We start from the raw sequence: 20623 nt of genomic DNA on the forward strand, positions 1-20623 counted from the left end.
CGATGGTGAGAAGATAGGGATTGATGTCTCCTTCCTTGTCCTAACTCACTATTTCTTTTTTCTATATCTGGTCATTCCAGCACAAGATGATTCAACTGTCCAACAGTCAGCCTGGGACCACATTGCACTCTTTGTCAAATTCTCTGTTATTTTGCACTAGTTTAGTTAAGAGTATGGGCTGCATTTGCACAACAAAGCAACAAGGTGTAAAGGAACCCTCCACTGGGACCCCCACATTGGTCACAGGGAATCTGGGGTCTGCGTCCATCCAGTCGGCTTTCACACATCCTGCCCCCACCAGTATTTAGTTACATCCACTGTCCTCCTAGAAACAATGCAGAGTCTGACTCAGATCTCACTCCCATCTCCTTCCCAGACCCTATCACCGTGGATGCACCAATGATTTCCCCTCATTCTGTCATTATCTTACCACCGCATCTATGGAAATGAGTCCCATTTGGAGATCAACCCAGGGTTGAGTGAGCTGTTGCAAATGAGGCTGTCATTAATTGGTGCAGGGAGCCCAGTAAACAGGAGGGGGAGCACTGATTCACTCACATACGCACACACATAGAGTGTCCATGATGATTCATGTTAATGCAGTAACCCAAGCTCTTCTCCCTTTATCAGTCAAATAAAGCAATGTTTTTCTGCTGTGTTTCCTTTTGTAAATAAATGCCCCTAGGGTGGGCCGAAGAGCCCCTTAAAGAGATGCAGTGGACTGTGCTATGGAGAGGGCTGCTATCTAGGGAATCGGGGTTCAGTCCAAAGGCCTGACATTTTCTTCAGAAATCCTCTTTGTGCTTACAGCTCTAGTTTCAATATTTCCCTTCAGTTACTTACCAAACGCCACCCTTCACTGGTCCACAGGTCTACCCCCCTTCTCTCATCCACTCTCTCTTTACCATTCTGCTCTTGTTCTTCATCTTTCCCTCTTTCGAAAGTCTCAACCCCTCTCTCCATCGCCACCCCTCTCTCTTTCCCTCTCCTATCCTCCCCCTTCCCCAAAAACTGATCTCAGATTAACTTTAACACTATCCCTGGTGCAAAAGGTAGCACCTGCCTCTGATGCGTCTCCCTCCAGTAGAGCCGCACAGGGAACCCACACACTCACTCCTCCTCTGTCCTCTCATTCTGGGAGCACTTTCTCCAGACTTTTGCTCTTTGAAATCAAGCGTACCCCTAGGCACGGTTTGGGCCGTGTTTGCCATTCTTGTCCTTGGCGGTTGTCCGGTGGAATTGGACCAGCACTTCGCTCTGTGTGACTGGAGGATTTGGAAGGGTTTTTCTGGGCAGTCTCCCCCTCCCTTTTCTGCATCCAGGAGCAGAGCCCCTCCGCTTTTGAGACTGCATTGATGGTACCCACTTGGATGTGACTTAGAGGCTCATGCACAGGTGACGTGCTGAACTTCTGTCCTATGAAGGCAGGTGAGTGCTGAATTCTTACTTGTGGTCTAAGAACCAGAGCTCTTGTGTTGTTCTTGTTTTGGTTTTGTTTTCTTATGACAAATTCGCTGTCTTTCACTCCTTGTCAGTTTCTCACAAGTGATGTTCAGGTGCTCTCTACCTCTTTTACACCTTCCTTCTCTCTCTTTGTTTTGGAAACAGACTTTGTGCGTGAAAATGTAAATGATAGGTTTTAACTTCCAATCGGTAACTAAGTAATTTTGATAACATCTATCATTGCTATAAATGCCAGTCGTCAGAGATCGGTTTCTGAGAGGTTAGCCAAATGAACTCTGCCAGTCTATGTAATGTGAAGTGGAGAGCAATGGATTTGCCTGTTGGCATCTCATGCAGTATCTCATGGTTCACTTGGGAATCCCATCAAATGTCAGTTTCGTCTGTGCTGTGGTTTCATGACGGAAGATGTTATACAGGACATTGTCCAAACACAGGCTCTCTTCAGGAGACCGGATTTCATCAGTGTTGGAAGGTGGATGTTCTTTCTCATTTGGCAATAGGAAGAAATGATTCACTTAAAACTATGACTGAAGAATCCATTCATTATTCAAGCAGCTTGAATTAAAATTTTTCCTTTTGTTTCCATACTAATTTTGGAATGTTTTAATTAGTGACATCCTGATACAGTTTGCACTGAAATGTTATTTATTTATTTTTTTAATTACACATTTCCTATGATTTCTAAAGAAAAACTTTTTCTTCTTGTTAATTTCTTGCATTTTTAGATACACTTCATTTTAAGACTGGTTTTATATAAGTTATTACACTTTCTTTACTGTATTATAATTTTATGCGGCAGCTCAATGCCTAATTTGCTACCAGTGGATGATTATCTTACTAAGGCAAAGGCACAGATCATCCAATTCCTTTTCTAAGATCCCAACATTGTGTGAAATATGAGAAATTTAGACTTACATTTGAAACCATGTCTTGATTAATTGAGCTATAAAGACATTGTGAGCTTTGGTTTGGTTTTCTGAGTGAACTCTGACAGCATAATTCTGGATTTGTGATACTATGAAGAGCTTACATAATTCACAAGAGGCAACACAACGTGATTGTGTTTTTTCCCAATACCACTAAATTATATAACATTACATATTTGCATGCGACACATGACATATGAGTCAAATACTAATTATTTAATAACATACTAGACCTCTGGCAGTATTTTCCTTTTGGATATGCATTTGAGTATTAGGTTGTTTATTTTATAAGTTTTCTGTGGAATCACGCTTAAGACTGAATTAGACTGAATGTTTCAGTTTAAACCAGTGTTGCTTACTTTTGCTTACTGTCTGTTTTGACACTGCACTTTCTAAAAGCCATTGAGTCCGCTTCATCAAAAAATAGGTCTGCCTAAAATATTCCCAATTGACAGTTTTACCATCAAAATAGTTTTATACCTTTATCATTTCCATCACCTGATATTTGAGGTTGTCCATTTATTTTGGCACACTAAGGCTGGGTGAATCTAAAGGGAGTGAAACACAAACTTCAGCCCCTCAGGGTTGCCGTAAAGACCCCAGCAACTCAAGCCTGCTAAATTAAACCCATTAGCCTCACTGTTCACAGCCCTTTCTCTGATGCCAACAAGTCATAGCACATAAACACTTGGTAATGGACCCTTCAGACTATGGAGAGGAGCAAGGCATGTTCTCCCAGCCGCGGGGTCATTGGCACTGTGGAGGCCTGGAACTGCATCACCATAGCCCACTCACACGGTAGTGCTAGAGAATGTGATCCCAACACATTGTTCTCCATCACATAATAGAACCTTTTCAGCTCAGGGTGAACAGGCCCACCATCGAGAGGGAGAAAGGGGCAGAATGCCCCCATGGGAGACTTGGGAGACTGCTCTTTAAACCAGGGAAGATTAGAGACAAATGTGTCTTGGCCTAGTTGTTTATTTCTTTAAATAGGTTTATTATCAAAAAGGTTATTTTTTTATATATACATATATATTAAAATAACTGATATTTGGAAGGCTGGTGGCACCACAACATTGCTTATTTTTTTGTGATGAATATTTCAATGTTTCTCAGGTGTTTAGGATGGTCAGAACAGGCACTTTAGTCTCTCTTCTCCAGCTCTTCAGCACCCTTGCTCCCAGAGGAGGTGAGTGATGTCCTCTTAGCACTGCCTATAAACCCTCTCCTGCTTCCACAGCCCCTCTTGAGCATTAGATGTAACAGTGACTGATGGACAAAAAGAGCCAAGGCATAAAGAGTCAGTCAATAAGTAATGATGTCATAATGTGACAAAGTTGATTGATAACATAAAATAGCCTTGTAATAGTAATAGCCTAGTTAACAATTACTTGTTTACACAGGATATACAATTTTATATTATTTAGGCACTTATAGCTATTGTTTGACAGAATGTTAAAATTCAGCATTTAACTTAACATTTTCTTATGTTGATATTGTTTATTTCTTACTCCTTAACAGTTCAACAGGCTGTTAATGGTTTAATCTACAGTATGCAATCTCTTGGAATATGTGAAGGCCAGGTTTTTCCATCACTCAACATAAGAACCCATTTTACACGCCAAACTCAACACAGACCTTAACTTTATCATATGAAAAAGCCAAAAAAGACCAGAACATTAACAATTACCATAACAATATAAATATATACATATATTGTGAACCAAATAAATAATGCATTTTTTATTAATCTATATACTGTAGCATTTGTTATGAGAAGCAACAGCATGCACATTTAGAAACAATACCTACAACATAAATCTATAGGGAAAAAATCTATTCCCTTAATAGATTATCTATTATAAATTCTACAAGTTAGACCAAATTTACCACAGTAAATAAGCCTACAATAAAACGTGATAAATTCTCGTAAAGGTGGTCATGAGTAATTTTAAAAGATTTTAATAAATGTTAGTGCTGGAGCAAGATTGTTTTCTCCTCTTTTCTTCAGTCTTTTTAGTTTAAGTGCCTTTTTTAGATAATGTGTGACTTTCTCCATAGAATTTTAAAGTGGCAATTTCTCAATAGAATTTAAATAGATCACACATTTTACCATCAGCTTTGCTGGTTTGGTCTACGTCCCTGATCTGTCCAACACACCCTCACAGGGCCAATTGATCAATGCGTTTTTGCTTTGGAAACTATTTCTTTGTCAACATGTCCTTTTCCTCTGCTTAGCTTTTTCTCAGGATACCCTCTACCCCTTTGGACCCGCCCACAGGGATTTAGAAACCCCTAAGATGGATGATGGCAGTTCTCCAGAGATTCCACTACTAATTCCATTCATATTCTTCAATATGCCCTATAGATCCCTTTACGTAAGTATCCAAAATATGGACGAGAACTGTGAGAAAAATCACCCAAATTCTCCATGCAACTTCTTAAGTGTTCAATTCAGCAATGAATTGTGTAACAGCACATCTTCCTATATTTCCCAATAGGTCAACAATAATGGAGTGATCTCCTTCAACGTACAGGTGAGTCAGTTCACTCCAGAGCCTTTTCCCCTCAGTGACAGCCGTTCCTTCATTGCCCCTTTATGGGCTGACGTGCATAATGGTATCCGTGGGGATGTGTACTACCGTGAGACAACAGACCCAGAGATCCTGGAGAGGGCCACTCAGGATGTCAGAAAGTATTTCAAGAATATGGTGTCCTTCACTGCCTCCTGGGTCTTCATTACTACCTGGAATCAGGTCACCTTTTATGGAGGCAGCCAGACAACGCCGGTGAGACAACAAGAGTTTAATGCAGCATGTACTGTGGGATCACCACAATATTCACCACCACCATCACAAAAGAGAGTTATCAATCTTATTTTTTTTTTCTTATTTTCAGGTAAATACATTTCAGGCACTTTTGATCTCCGATGGCCAAGCTTGTTTTGCTATGTTTAACTATGGAGAGATCAACTGGACCACAGGCACGGCTAGTGGAGGAGACCCTCTTACGGGCCTGGGAGGAACCACAGCACAGGTAATCTCGGAAATCTCATCTGTGACATAACTGTTGTTACAGAGGTTGCTGTATATTATGGACTACATCATATTCTTCTGGTTCTTTGCATCAGATAGTTACCTGGGAAAAGTTTTCATCCTCTGAAAACTCACAACATAATCTCTTTGATCTCTTTATCACTCTCTGCTATGGTTGCCCTCTCTAGGCAGGTTTCAATGGTGGAGATGTCAGCCATTTCTTCAACCTTCCCGGATCACGCTCGAACGAAGTGGTCAACATTGAACAGACCACTAATGTTAACGTGCCTGGACGGTGGTTCTTCCGCATTGATTCTGAACAGATAGACCCAGCAAATGGCTGCAGCTACAATGGTACAAAAAAAAACTATATAATTATTTTAATACATTAAATTAATATTTTACCCATATCTTAAATGTGCATTCCTTGTTTTTTTGCCATGTACACTTTTTACTCAACCTGTTTCCCTCATGCCTTATCTTACTCTCTGTTTTTTTCTGTTTTTCTCTGCAATCTTTTTTTTTTTTTTCAGGGCGGTTTTACCGTCGTGGGGAGGTTTTTTGGTTATCAGACCAATGCACTCAGCGATGTAGGTGTCTTGATCTGAATAATGAGGTCATCTGCCAAGAAACTCCATGTGGTCAGTTAGAGACCTGTGAACAGGTGGAGGGGGCTTACTACTGCCAGCCTACCCGTACCAGCACCTGTGTTGTGTTTGGAGACCCACACTACCACACTTTCGATGGATTTCTATATCATTTCCAGGTGCAGTATAAGGTTAAAATCCCATTTCCATAAAACTGGTCAGTAATAGTTAGGAAACGTTTTTAGGGGAGCACTTTTGGCAGCCCTGGCTCACTCTATGCCCTAGGAAATAAAAAATAAAAAACTCCAATAATAATGGGTGAACGGGTGACTTTATCTCCCTGAAAATTGCACTCAAAGTGCACTTGGCTCACTGTATATGTATGATGCTTCTGGAAATAGTAAAGTATGAAATTTCCAAACCAAGAAAAATTTAAATATAAGGATCATCATATTTCACACATTCAGTTTAAAAGATATCCATTATCAGATATTACGCTAGAAGCAAAAGCTTGTATAAATTTATCCTATTACAAAGCTGAGTATCATGCTAATCACTTGTGGGATTTTTTGCTTTGTATAGAACTGTAAGCTAAAACTATGTGATTTCCTTGATCTCCCATCCAGGGTACTTGCTCATACCTGTTGGCTCGTCCATGCTGGGAAATGCCTGGTTTGCCTTTCTTCAGCGTAGAGGCCAAGAATGAGAACCGTGGTGTGACCACTGTGTCCTGGCTACGGGATGTCACAGTAGAGGTGTACAACCACCGTGTCACACTACCCAAAGGGACTCTGGGAACTGTGCAGGTCAGCTTTCTTCATGTTTCAGTCCTTTAAATTTGAAGCTGTTACTAAATTGGCCAACTGTGCAATCAGTATGAATAGCAGCCTAGTAGATTAAATTGTTCTTGTAGGACACAGGCAATATAACCTTTCTCAATGTCTTTCACTTTGTGTTTCTGCTGTTGCAGGTGGATGGCCTGATAAAGACTCTCCCTGTTCAACTTCAACTAGGCGCAGTCAAGGTATACCAATCTGGCGTTGCTGTCTCTTTGGAAACAGACTTTGGTCTTTTGGTGACCTATGACGGATTGCACTACGCCTCCATCTCCCTCCCCAGCTCTTATTTCAACAACACTTGTGGTCTATGTGGTAACTACAACGATGACCCAGCTGATGATCCCGTGTTGCCAGATGGCTCTTTGGCAGAGAGCGTAGTGGAGCTGGGTGGTAGCTGGCGAGCTGAGGACACAGATTTTCGTTGTACAGATGGCTGTGCCCAGAACTGTAGCTTGTGTGAACCGGCAGCTGAAGTGTTCTACTTTCGCTCAGACTACTGCGGGATGATCAATAAGACTGATGGGCCTTTCAGAGACTGCAGAGCTGTGGTAGACCCCACAGCATTTGTGTACAGCTGTGTTTATGATATGTGCAGCAATCGTGATAACATCACCACCCTGTGCCAGGCTATACAGGCATATGCACTTGCATGCCAGGCCCTGGGAGTCACTATACGACCCTGGAGATCACGCTCGTTCTGTGGTGAGTGATATCAGGTGTGACATTAAGGTTAATTCTGTGTCAATAAAGTCCAGACATCGTAGAGAGTTCATTTAGACGTTAAATCAAGTATACATTATTAAATACTTTTCTCACTTTCTATCATCAGTATGTTTTCTTTTCCACTGACTTTTTCCATTTGCCATTGGCTCTTAGCATTGACATGCCCTGAGAACAGCCACTACCAAGTCTGCACGAGTGCATGTCCTGCCTCCTGTTCCGACCTGACATCTCACCTCTACTGTACCCATCCATGCACTGAGGGCTGCCAGTGTGACCAGGGCTATGTGCTGAGTGGTAGCCGCTGCGTCCGTCACTCTGAGTGTGGATGTGAGCGTGATGGCCTCTACTATGCCCTAAATGAAACCTTCTGGGCAGGGGAAGGGGGTGAGGTGGGTGAAGAATGCTCCCAGCGCTGTGTGTGTGGCCCAGCAGGTGAAGTAACATGCTTCAATGACTCTTGTGGTGAAGGCGAGGTGTGTGTAGCAGAAGTTGGATTGTTGGGATGTTACCCTCGTCGCGAAGCAGTCTGTTTGCTGTCTCAGACTCAAATACTGGCTACGTTTGATGGGTCCACAATGCCGTTCCCTGATGAAAGCTCATTCTACTTGGTGAAGACTTTGGGACGCTTGCCTGCAAATGTTACATCAGTCGAGGTGAAGATTGGCAGGAAGCTGGTGAATAAGGGCCCTACATGGCTCCGGCCAGTGGTCGTAAGGGTGGCACATTTGGAAGCACAGATAGGTGGCTCAGATTTTGACTTGATAAAGGTTTGTGGTGACTTTCATATCTTCTAATCTGCAAAAAAAGTCTGTGAAACTAAAAGATGCTTTTAAAAAGATACCTACTTGGGACACCTCACTATAGCAATATCATCACTTGTACAGTAGCTTTGATTGTTCCTTAATATATTCTCACATATTGTTCAGACCAAGTTATCTGATTATATGACATGCTGATGATGTCGTAATTCTCCTCCCCACTCAGGTCAACGGTGAACCGGCGATTCTTCCTTATGTCCATCCAGTGGAGCCTTTAATAATATACCGGTCCTCTGGTAATACCACGGTGATTGAGTGGAGTGGTTTAGTCCGCACTCGATACTCACGTCAGGGCCTGCTAAACATCACTCTCTCCACTCTCTTTTACAACACCACCTGTGGTCTTTGTGGTTTCTTCAATGGAGATCCAATTGATGACCTCCGTCTACCCAGCGGAAGGCAGGCCGATACACCCGAACAGTTTATTGAAGGCTGGAAAGCCATTGCGGATGATCTGACATGCAATGGCGACTGTGAGGACTTGTATCGTATGTGTACAGATTTAAGGCTGTACCAGAGCCCATGGTTGTGTGGAAACATCAATGACCTAGGAAACAGCTCATTCCTGGCTTGCCACACAGCTGTTAATCCCTCTCCTTTCTTCAGGAACTGCCTCTACAACATGTGTGTGCGGGAAGGAAACCGTTCTGCCCTGTGTAACTCCCTCCAGGCATATGCTTCAGCTTGCCAGGATGCTCAGATCAACTTGGGAGCCTGGAGGAGTGCTACCAACTGCCGTAAGTGTGTTGGTTGTTTCTCTCTTTTCCCATTTTCAGCACCTTCTATCCCTTTAACATCATTTTTCTTTTGCTTTGTTTCTTTAGCTCTACCCTGTCCAGAAAACAGTCATTTCGATGAGTGTACATCTGCATGCCCTCTCACTTGCTCTAACCTGGATGATCCCGAGGAGCCATGCCCTCTACCCTGCTCCGAGGGCTGCCAGTGTGAAGAGGGATTTGCCCTCCGTGATGGCATCTGTGTGGCACGTAGCGATTGTGGCTGCTTCTACCTGGGCCAGCAGCTAGCCACCAATGAGACATTCTGGACAGACTGGGAGTGCCAGGAGCGCTGCTACTGCAACGGCACAGACAACAGTGTCTACTGCACCTTCTCACCCTGTCACCCAGAGGAGTACTGCCAGGAGAATGAAGGCCTGTTTTTCTGTCAGCCAAGGACAGAGGCCATGTGTGTTGTTGCTGGTTATGGACACTTTTTGCCATTTGGAGGTGTACCATTTGACCTGCAGAGCAGCTGTACTCTACGCCTGGCCACTACTGAGTGTGGAGAGGGGGGCGAGGATGGCTTTGGGGAACTAGACAGTGCAGAGACCGTTCTGGGAGGACTGCCCAGGTTCCAGTTTTCAGCTCAGAATGAAGAGCGAGACACAGGCCAGGCTATATGGGTGCGGGGATTTGTTCTGGAGGTCTATGGATATGAAATTGAGGTGTCACGAAGTTTCAAACACACAGTCACGGTAAGATTGTCCTTAGCTATGTGTTGTATGTGTTGATTATGACTAATGTGAATCTTATGCTTGTTTTAAACAGGGCCATGTTCAAGAACTGTAATTAACATACAACTTACATCAATTAGAGTCCCACAAATAGCTTGTTCATATTTGCATGTACAGATGTGATCCAGCAGCCAAAGCTGATTTGGTTCAGTACAAATTTCTTCACCTGCACTTGAAACAGACAGACATGGCAGTGGCAGACATTTTATAATCACAAGAATTCCTCTGTAATTCTAGAACACCACCTTTTGAAGGTCAAACTCCTCATTTTTATGACACAAAGTTATTTTAATCAGCCCAGACAGAAGAGCTAAACAAAGCAGTACATTTTTTTCAGGTGAGGTGTATAATATTTCAGCCAGCATCTGTTAGCATACTGGAGCAGATACAGAGGGAAACTTACAACTGAGTGACGTCTGGAATGAGTTCACAACACCACTGGAAGATCTGAGGAACTTTAGATCAAATAAAGATTGAGAGGAGAAGAAAACCAAGTTAGAAATTGAGAGACCGAGTGAATCATAATAAAACTGCCTTTTGTATAGATAGAAGTACAGCAAGTATAGATAGACAATGAACAACAGATTGATAAAATGAGATGATATAAGAAGCAAAGCCAGGAGATGAGACATATTATGTACCAAACAGATTTCATTGCTATTATTGAAACAAATGCCAATATGTTTTTTAATCTCTTTTAGGTGAATACAGAGCGCCTGTATCTGCCTATAAAACTTGGTCCAGGGAAAGTTAACATCTACACTCTTGGTCTGCAGTTATTTGTGGAGACAGACTTTGGTCTGAAGGTGGAGAACAGATCAAAATACATATTGCAAATTACCCTTTGCTTGTAAAACATACTGTACACAGGGCAAAAAAGCAAAACTCCTCAGATTACAACATTATCCACTGTGTAAGCTAATACACAGTTAATATCTCTACAGGTGGCTTTTGACTGGAATACTCTACTGCTTCTGACTCTTCCTCGCAGTCTCTTTAACTCTACCTGTGGGCTCTGCCAAGGAATCCCTATCACTGGTCCCACTCTAAGTGTCACAGAATGGGGCATGGCATGGGCAGAACGTGACACCTTCTGCCAAGTTGGTTGCGGGGACTCTTGCCCTCGCTGTGGATTGGCTGAGAGGGGCCTAGCTGCTGAGGTCCCCGCCCAAGTAACAGATGCTGTTGGTAACACTGACATGGATGAGGGTAACCCAGGAAACCGTTTCCACCTTGCTGAAGGGTTGTATGTGTATGTCGAACCTGAGGCGGTGAGATTATGTGGACTTATAATAGACCGTGGAGGTGTGTTTGCGCGCTGTCACAGCAAAGTGGCCCCAGCATACTTCTACCAGAACTGCCTGCAGGATACATGTATGGATCAAGGTGCTAGAGAGACCATCTGTAACTGGCTACAGATTTATGCCAATACCTGTCAGACACAAGGAGTGTCTGTCAATGGCTGGAGAAGTTCCACACCCTGTGGTGAGAAATATTTTCATTTATGTTAATTTACTCGTGTCACAATCTTGTTATGCATAAAAATAAATGGTGCTTTCAAAAAGCAAACATAGCAATTTTAATTCTTCATACTTGAGGTTAGGGGTTTGTTCTACAGTAAATCGTGTGGCTTATTAAGGAGAGATGTGCTGTTTATTTTCTAAGGGGTCAGATTTTCACCTGGTATACTTACAAAGAAGGAGGAGCTGGACCCAGACCAGTAAACAGCCACTTAACAATTTTCTCCAGTTTTATGCATTTAAATGCACTTGGAACCCACTTAACAATTTTCTCCAGTAAATTATTTAAATGCAAATATTGCTTGCATTTCGTGGGCTAACTTTTTATGCATTTAAATGCAAATATTGCTTGCATTTCTTGGGCTAACTGTTTGGTGTTATGCTGGTTAACCACAAACCATGTCTTAGTTTACAAATGTTCTGTTTTGCCAACATAAAAACTACAAGACACTTTATCACAATCAAAGCCCCATGAATGCCACACATTTATATAAGCCCTTTAAAGTGAAATGCAATACATCCTCCTCTTTACTTCTGGAGAAACTCACCCATCCAATGAACTCTATGTGTGCCCAGTCCTGTCGTGCCCTGTGAACAGCCACTATTCCAGCTGTATGATGGTGTGCCAGCCGCAATGTGCCCCTGCACGTGGACAGAGAGACTGTAACCAGTACTGTGTTGAGGGGTGCCAGTGTGACCAAGGCTTTGTGCTCAACGGCAAGAGTTGTATACTCAGTCAGAACTGTGGATGCTACACGGATGGTAAATACTATGAGGTAAGACACAAAACTAGACAATACATCAAATACAATAAACATCTATTAAAACCATGCAGTATACAATACAATACCTATTATTGGTAATAAAAAAAAAATTTAATTGCCACACTTTTCTTAATGAGTCTCTGTATCCAGTCTGTTTAACATTTTAAAAGACCTGTTCTTCTTAATATATTTTTTCTTGTTACATTGGCTTTTTTTTCATGTGTTTAAGCAAAAATGTCACAAAATGTATTATTTTGTATTATGAAATAATAAATAGGATATTATTAAATTTAATAGTTTTTACTCCTTAAAAAATTAAGAGTGACAAAAGTAAAAGACACTGAATTAAGTATGAACAATTACCAACCCCCTAGAAGCCACATAGCAACACACTTATGTATGGACAGCCCCCACTCATGCTTTCCAGAAAATGTAGAGAGCTAGCATTCCTCTTCTGCCTTTTCTTGAAATGCAAATGTGTTGTTGTTTTCACTCTATTTTCTGTCTCTCAGCCTAAGCAGCTGTTCTGGAACAGTGACTGCACTAAACGTTGTCAGTGTATTGGACGGAATCTGGTTCAGTGTGACCCAAGGCGATGCAAAGCAGAAGAGGAATGTGTTCTACGTAATGGTGTGCGAGGATGCTTTGCCCGACGTAATCAGCACTGTGTAGCATCGGGTGGCGGTGTCTTCCGTACTTTTGATGGTGCCTCTCTTCGTTTACCTGCCTCATGCTCCTTTGTTCTTTCAACGATCTGTCACAAGCTGCCTGAGTTATCTTTTCAACTCATTGCCAATTTTGACAAGTGGAGTACACCCAACCTAACCACCATCTCCCATGCTTACCTCTACATCAATGAGGAGAACATTCTCATCTCCGGAAACACAGTCAAGGTAGGAACAACGAATTTGTACTGCAAATTATGTATGGGACAGGACATCACTCAGGTGAAATGGTCTTGAATTTCCTAGGAGAATTTAAAGGAGAAACTGGTATTTCAAAATGAACATTTAAAGCAGAGTGTCTCAACTTCTCAAGCCCTCGAGGTCCACTGTCCTCCAGAGTTGAGCTCCAACCCTAATCAAACATACCTGAAAAAGCTAAAAAAAGGTCTTCAAGATTACTAAATGTAATAAGCAGTTGAGTTTGATCAGGGTTGGAGCCACACTTTATAGGAAAATGGAAACTGGATCCAGAGTTGCGATTGCTTTTTATGTTGACTAGGAAATTACTTTATAATGATTAAGACTTTAAATGTCTCCTAGCTAAATGCTAAGTGTTTTCCTCTTTTACCTCAGGTAAATGGTACGCCCGTGTCCGTACCTTTTGTCACCGGTCTAATGACACGAGTGTCCACATCAGAGGGATTCCTGGTGATCGACACTCCCCAGGACATCCAGGTGCGTTATAACAGATTCAACATCCTCAGCATTACAATGGGCCCACGGCTGCAGAACAAGGTGTGTGGACTGTGTGGGAACTTCAATGGGGACCCCACTGATGATTATATCACCTCTCGTGGAAAACCTGCCGTCAGTGCACTGGAGCTCGCTCAGAGTTGGAAAACCAATGGCATGCAGAACAGGTTAGCAAGAAAAAGTGTGCCTTTATTTTTATCACTCATCTCATTCGTTTCACCCTGTCCTTATTTCGTTGCCACTCATTTTTTACCCTCCATTGCCTGATCCTTGTCTGTAGTTGTGATGAGACGCAGTATGTGGCCCTGGCTCAATCCTGTGATAATACAGCAGTATCAGAGCTCCAGGGAGAAGAAAACTGTCTGAAGCTCACAGATTTGAAAGGTTTCTTCCAGCCCTGCCACGGCCTACTGGACCCTCACCCTTTCTACCAGTCCTGCTATATGGACGGCTGTTACAACCACCGTAAGGCCCAGGTGTGCGGCTCCATGGCAGCCTATGCTGAGGCCTGCCGCTCTTTCGGGACACTCACCACCAAGTGGATCGCCCAGGAGAACTGCTGTAAGAGGACACTGCCACCTACAGGATAAGATGGAGAAGTGTAGAAAGTGAAAGGCAGCACAGCTTAATTGTCATTTTTAGAAGTATATTTTATATGTATTATTTCTTTTATTATTATTTATCATTATTTATCCATGCCTCCAAGATTATCGCTTAAGTCACTTTCACAATTTTGACAAAACTGAAATATTTTATTCGAAACTTTCTGTGCTAACTTTGTAACTGGACCTGTCTTTAGCAGAATGGATCTATGACCCCTGTGCAGGAGAGATCTGCTCTAACAACACGTGTGAGCAGGAGAATGGAGGAGATTTGTGTGGCTGCCCTGAGCTACCCAGCACTGACTTTAGTGAGTAAAACAAATATATAAATCAAAATAAATATAAATCCTTTGTAGGGTTTCTTTGAAGTTGTTTTTATCATTATTGCTCATACTTACAACCCTTACCCTAAGTAGTAAACCCAATCACATTATCCTGCACTAGTTACTTTTTTTATGTTATAGTAGCAGACTAACTGCTAAATTAAAAGGTCACATTATGAATTGGTATGAAATATTGAAAAAAAAGACAATACGGAACATCTTGTTCTTGTGGTGTAGGTGAGGATGACATCATCCAGGCAGAGGTGACCTGTAAAAACGCTCAGATGGAGGTTTCTATCTCAAAGTGCCGATTGTTCCAGTTGGGCTTTGAGAGGGAGGACGTACGAATTAATGACCAGCACTGTGCTGGTATCGAGGGAGAGGATTTCATCTCGTTCCGTATAAACAATACCAAGGGACATTGTGGCTCTATTGTACAGGTGAACAAATCCCGCTTTTCCCTCATTAACAATCGGTCAGGATCAGACTGATTCAGTTTAGACACTAAGAGCTCTGCCTCTTGAGAGAGTGGAAAGTACTTGTCCTGGTAAAGAAAATGTACTGTTCCATTCACATCCATTTACATATATGGGAATAAAAGCAAAGAAGCTCAGGTTTGGTGCACATTTGTATAGTGAAAAGACACCTGAGCAATAGCTTGGACCAGCTTGGACGACAAACCAGCTTAAAGGGATAGTTCACCCAAAAATCTAAATTCTGTCATTAATTACTTGCCCTCATGTCATTCCAAACCTGTAAGACCTTTGTTCATCTTCAGAACACAAATAAATATTTTTGATGAAATCCGAGAGCTTTCTCACCCTCCATAGACAGCAATGCCACTACACCATTCAAAGGTATTGAGGACATCTTTAAAATAGTCCATGTGACATCTGTTGTGCTGCTGACACAGGAGCAGACGTTCTGATGTAGAAGACTCATGCCGTGCACCTTGTTTACAAGCGGAGGAATGCATACGCATGCATTGTGGTACTCTCATGAATGTAATATTTGTTTTCTGTGCACACAAAAAGTAATCTTGTAGCTTCATAAAATTACAGATGAACCACTGATGTCACATTTTAACGATGTAAGTAGACTATTTTAACGATGTCCTCACTACCTTTCTGGGCCTTGAATGTGGTAGTGGCATTGCTGTCTATGCAGGGTCAGAAAGCTCTCGGATTTAATAAAAAATATCTTCATTTGTGTTCCGAAGATGAACGAAGGTCTTACAGGTTTGGAATGACATGAAGGCGAGTAATTAATAACAGAATTTTCATTTTTTGGTGAACTGTCCCTTTAAGCAGGTTTAATATGTATTTGTTTCAGTATTTTCTCAAAACCTAGTCAGCTGCCATCCTAAAAGTTTTTTTGGCATCATATACACATTCTTAATGCACAGGGAATGATTTACCTTACAAGAAACCTCTTTTCAGATTCAGTGGCATAAATGATAAGTCGTGGCCTAATGGTTAGAGAGTTTGACTCCTAACCCTAAGGTTGTAGGTTCGAGTCTCGGGCTGGAAAAGTGTATAAGATTATTAAATGTTTGCTGATTTAGTTCTAAATTACTCAGGTTGGTACACAATAATTTTGAAACTGCTTTCCAAATGTGTTTTCAAGAGATATTTTGCAACTATTCATGACTTTAAGATTTACAGAAAAAGATACTATTCTCATTATGTTTTTGCTTTTCATAATTAAATTTTCGTTGTGTACATACTTTCGTTGTGTACATACATACTTAACGTGCTGTCTTCTTGGCTGAATATGTTATTTTCTGTGGAAAGGTAATTAAATTCACAGTAACTTTATGTGTGTGTTCATGTGTGTGTATTTGTGAGTCTAGTCGAATGGAACACACATTATGTACAAGAACACGGTGTGGATCGAGAGTGTGAACAACACGGGGAATGTAGTGACACGTGATAAGACCATCAATGTGGAGTTTTCTTGTGCTTATGAACTGGACATCAAGATCTCCCTGGAGACAGTACTGAAGCCAATGCTCAGGTCAGACATTCACCCCTCACAAAAAAAATAAAAAATACCACTGTATTACCATGGTATGTTCATCTGTGTATCATGGAACAACCACATGTATTGTCATAAAAGACAAACACAATATAGATAACATATTATAATAAGAATAAAATGATAAAGATAAAAACTCCCTTTTTCTATTGTCCACAGTGTAATAAACCTCACACTACCGACCCAAGAGGGCAACTTCATCACAAAAATGGCCCTTTATAAGAACGCCTCATACCGACATCCATACCGCGAGGGAGAAGTGGTGCTGAGCACCAGGGACATTCTGTTTGTTGGGGTGTTTGTGGAAGGAGCAGATCATAAACAGCTTATTCTCATTGTGAACATGTGCTGGGCTACACCATCTCGTTACAGCAGCGACCGCCTTCGTTACATTATCATAGAGAGAGGGTAAGCAAATAGCTTAGTAAAAGAGCCATACACATATTTCAATACATATTTAACGTATTCATATACGTAAAACAAATGTTTAGAAGAGGAATGCACACTCAAATACATACCAGTGAGTTTACAGCTCTAACATAACTGTAATTCGTAGGTGTCCTAACATCAAGGATAACACTATAGGCATGGCTGAAAATGGTGTGTCCCTCACCTGCCGCTTCCACGTCACTGTCTTCAAGTTCATTGGTGATTATGATGAGGTGCATTTGCATTGTGACGTCTCTCTTTGTGACTCAGAGACCAACACCTGCAAAGTGGTGAGAGCTTGTTTTATTTTATTTTTAGCCGTTTTGCCATTTACAGCAACAGAGACTATGGTAAAGGGGCTTGGTACATTAAGTGCCACTAAAACATGGCTTGGACTGACAAATACAAACATGATTTAGTGTGAATTTGGTGATGTTTTTACATCTTGCTCATGTCACCATCAGTCATCTTGGAGAAGTGCTTCTTTTGGATTCAGAATGTCTTTTTGCTTTTTCAGAACTGCCCTCATAACAAACGAAGTTATACAGATTACAGTCAGCATAAAGAACAGATCCTATCAGTGGGACCAATCAGAAGAAGAGGTATGGAGTATATTTTAGATTTGTGCATGAATGCATGACCTGTGTGTGTGTTGTTTAATAGTGGAGGCAATAGGATGTGGGTGTATATAATTGGGTGTTTTGTGTATGTATGTATTAGCAAGGTGATTACAGCTATAACAGTGTGTGTGTACTGTATGTGTGTTTTAGATTCAGACTGGTGTGAAGAGGCTAATGGTGGCTGTGAGCAGATCTGCACTAGTCAAGTAACAGGCGCTGTGTGCAGCTGTGTGACAGGAATGCTGCAAAGAGATGGGAAGAGCTGCCGAGGTAAACTGCGAATACACACACACATGTGCTGTTTTCAGATTTTAATAGGTGAACATTGCCTAAAGTGGCATGCTACAAAGAGTAAAATATCCCAGCGCTGTAATACTAATTATCAGCACTCTTGAAAAATTTAAAAACCCTTTGAATTTGGGAAGTTAAAACCAGAAGTGCTAAAATGCTAACTCATCTCCAGGTTTTGGCCTTCAAAAATACATCTTCCCTGCAATACTGTTAACCAAATATATCCGACTGTGGCCCACAGTAGTACGAGTTATGCCTACTACAAAAAAACAGCCAACTATGGAATGTCATCAGAGTCCCTCCCCCAGGAATCACTGGCTATATCCAAAATACCCTGTTACCTACTTTACTCCACTAATATTAAGTCCACTTAAAGGTGAATGAAAACGAGTGAGCAAATTTGGACACTGAATGCACCAGAAGTTCTGCAGATGCCATCTTCTGGTGAGACACAGTAATTCATTTGACTTGATGCTCACAGTACATGTTTTTTTCTCTAGCGGCTAGCCATTCATTGTACATTAGCTGTATGCTTATTATTGAAGTACATTGTGGGATTTAGTGAATGCATTCGATAAAACCACTACAAATGGCTGTTCCCTCAAATAGTGCACTATATACAGTAAGAATATAGTGGGTGATTTGAGACACAGCCACTAATTTTGTTAATAGTGCTGCTCTTCTTCAATTTTACTTTCCTTGCTTTTATTCCATATAATATAATATTTGAAAGCAATATAATTTTGCCTTAAAAACATTTCATACATAAAAAAACTAACTAAAAAAATTAATTAAATGTGCTTGATAATATGTAAATTGAAGTTGTAGATGCAACTTGTAGATCAGAACTGACTTTTGTATGTTTATTCATTTTTCTTTACCAGAGGTTTGTCATTATTTTGCTGTATGTCCATTTATACAATTTTTACGTTTCCATTTATTATAAATGCCAGTGTCGTCATCACACACTCTCATACACTACACTCACACAAATATATCCTCTGCATATGAAGTGTCAGCAGCATCATCTGTTGATGACCTGGTCCGTAACTCTAAACCAAAAGTGAGTCATATGCATCCTTCATGACTCCACTATGACGTCCCGTTACTCACAACACAGTTTATAAACTCCTTGACCCAACGTTCTTATGAATCTCTCCTCTTTTTCTATTTCTTAACAGTCACCAGTATGAGTACTGACCTTCAACCCCTGCTTCTTCTGGCAGCTGTTGCTGTAAGCGTCAACATCTTACTGCAAACACACACCTCAGTTTTCTTCTCTTAACACCCACCAAGCAAGTTCAAGGGAAAGAGAGGCGTATACAGACGAAAGGGAGGGGAAAAGAAAAGCAAAACGGAGCCAGTGAGGGGATATGCATGTGATGCATCAGCAGTCCTGCAGTGAGGACCACCTCTGAGCAGTTCCCTTCATCGAAGTGAAAACTGTGATCAAATGCAACCAAGTGATCCTTCACCAGCTGGACATCTCAAACATAAAACAACATGGCTCAATCCAATATAATAACCTGACACCCTTAAGACCCTAAAAAAATCCCAAATCTTTTCTTTGGCACAACATCTAAACACCAGAAACCAAAAAAGAAAAAGCAAACTGTCACTTTGAAACGTAGTGATAGAAAGACAACTACTAAATATTTTACAGCCTCTAATGACAGAGTAGCAAGATTTAAAAAATTAGATGATGAATTTCCCTAAAAAAATAAAAAAATAATAAATAAATCACTGAAACGTGAGAGCATGTGTTGCAAGAATGGATGATAATTCTCGACACCAGTTATATTTTTGCTTTTTATTTAGTTGATTTGATGAAATGCATACCTTATCCTGATCTATTTCCCAATATGCCATTGTGTTTCTTATTTAAACCCATTTTTTGCCATACTAAAGTATTGCTGAGATCAAAATGCCAATTTGCATTGCTTTGTACTCCTGTGGATGCAAATGAGTGAATAGTGTTCGGTACCAACACACAAATGTTCTTGAGTAGCCAACTTTTCAAGCATCACTTATTTAAGCTGTATATAATAGGCCATGTTTGATGGATGTGAACTCTTTTGCCCTGTACTATAAATACTCAATGTACTGTATGAATCACTGACATTAAGTGAATTTTAGAGTCATCAACTCCATTTGGAATTTAGTTTGGCAATATCACTCATACTTGATGATGATGATGATGATGATGTTATTAATGGAAGATCAAGGACTGTTTCTAATCACTTTGCTCATGACACCACACAGCTGTAGGTTTGGGACTGCCATAACACCGTGGTAATGTATGCAGTCAGCTGAGTGGTGACCAAACCCTTGATGTCCATGCTTACTGTAACAATGTTTTCTTATTCTAGGAGTTTGTTTGTTTGTTTTGTTTTTAATCCGATATGATTTATTTGAGAATAAAGTGAGCAATTCACATGGATTCTGTTTCTATTCATAGTGCATTAGTCATGGCTTCTGCAGCAAGCCAAAGATAAAGAGAGAGAGAGCGCGCGCGCGCGAGAGAGAGAGAACGATCCGCGTTCCTATGGCGACCGCTTGGGAGGCGGTTCCTTAAATCTCGACTTGAGTTGAGAGAAGCGCAGATATCCGAGCAGGACTCTGTGCTGGTATGCTGTCACTCCAGCCAAACGATCGAGTGCGTAATGCTGAGCCAGTGTCGTACGATTTGCTGCTGAATCCTGAAGTAGCGC

The 20623-nt window shown here is 41.2% G+C and overlaps 1 protein-coding gene across 2 annotated transcripts; it reads left to right on the forward strand.

Annotated features, from left to right (window-relative positions):
* The first annotated feature begins 531 nt into the window (after window positions 1-531).
* On the forward strand, window positions 532-20346 carry LOC109065886 (alpha-tectorin). Of its 2 annotated transcripts, XM_042756817.1 has the most exons (26): window positions 532-1428; window positions 3510-3582; window positions 4632-4771; window positions 4895-5182; window positions 5292-5429; window positions 5617-5782; window positions 5962-6194; window positions 6642-6821; window positions 6986-7556; window positions 7731-8344; window positions 8562-9132; window positions 9220-9869; window positions 10610-10714; window positions 10853-11393; window positions 12005-12204; window positions 12705-13085; window positions 13491-13777; window positions 13891-14171; window positions 14410-14520; window positions 14773-14975; window positions 16388-16551; window positions 16732-16980; window positions 17129-17291; window positions 17519-17603; window positions 17772-17891; window positions 19094-20346. In XM_042756817.1, exons 2-26 carry the CDS (start codon window positions 3519-3521, stop codon window positions 19195-19197), a joined length of 6609 nt encoding a protein of 2202 aa, XP_042612751.1. In that variant the 5' UTR covers window positions 532-1428; window positions 3510-3518; the 3' UTR covers window positions 19198-20346. The 2 variants fall into 2 exon arrangements, 1 of the variants encoding a protein (XP_042612751.1); XR_006160116.1 differs by lacking the exons at window positions 16388-16551; window positions 16732-16980; window positions 17129-17291; ... (1 more) ...; window positions 17772-17891; window positions 19094-20346 and having other exon boundaries at window positions 14413-14520; window positions 14773-14803.
* Window positions 20347-20623: the final 277 nt, after the last annotated feature.

The sequence above is a fragment of the Cyprinus carpio genome, chromosome A5 (genome assembly GCF_018340385.1).
Source record: "Cyprinus carpio isolate SPL01 chromosome A5, ASM1834038v1, whole genome shotgun sequence".
NCBI classification, from domain to species: Eukaryota; Metazoa; Chordata; class Actinopteri; order Cypriniformes; family Cyprinidae; genus Cyprinus; species Cyprinus carpio.

Bases quoted from the DNA above. Each gene is read 5' to 3' on its own strand.
- LOC109065886 (XM_042756817.1), top strand. From the start codon at position 3,519: ATGGTCAGAACAGGCACTTTAGTCTCTCTTCTCCAGCTCTTCAGCACC. The intron at 13,086-13,490 runs GTAGGAACAACG...CTTTTACCTCAG, and splicing joins TCTCCGGAAACACAGTCAAG to GTAAATGGTACGCCCGTGTC. The intron at 16,552-16,731 runs GTCAGACATTCA...TATTGTCCACAG, and splicing joins GTACTGAAGCCAATGCTCAG to TGTAATAAACCTCACACTAC.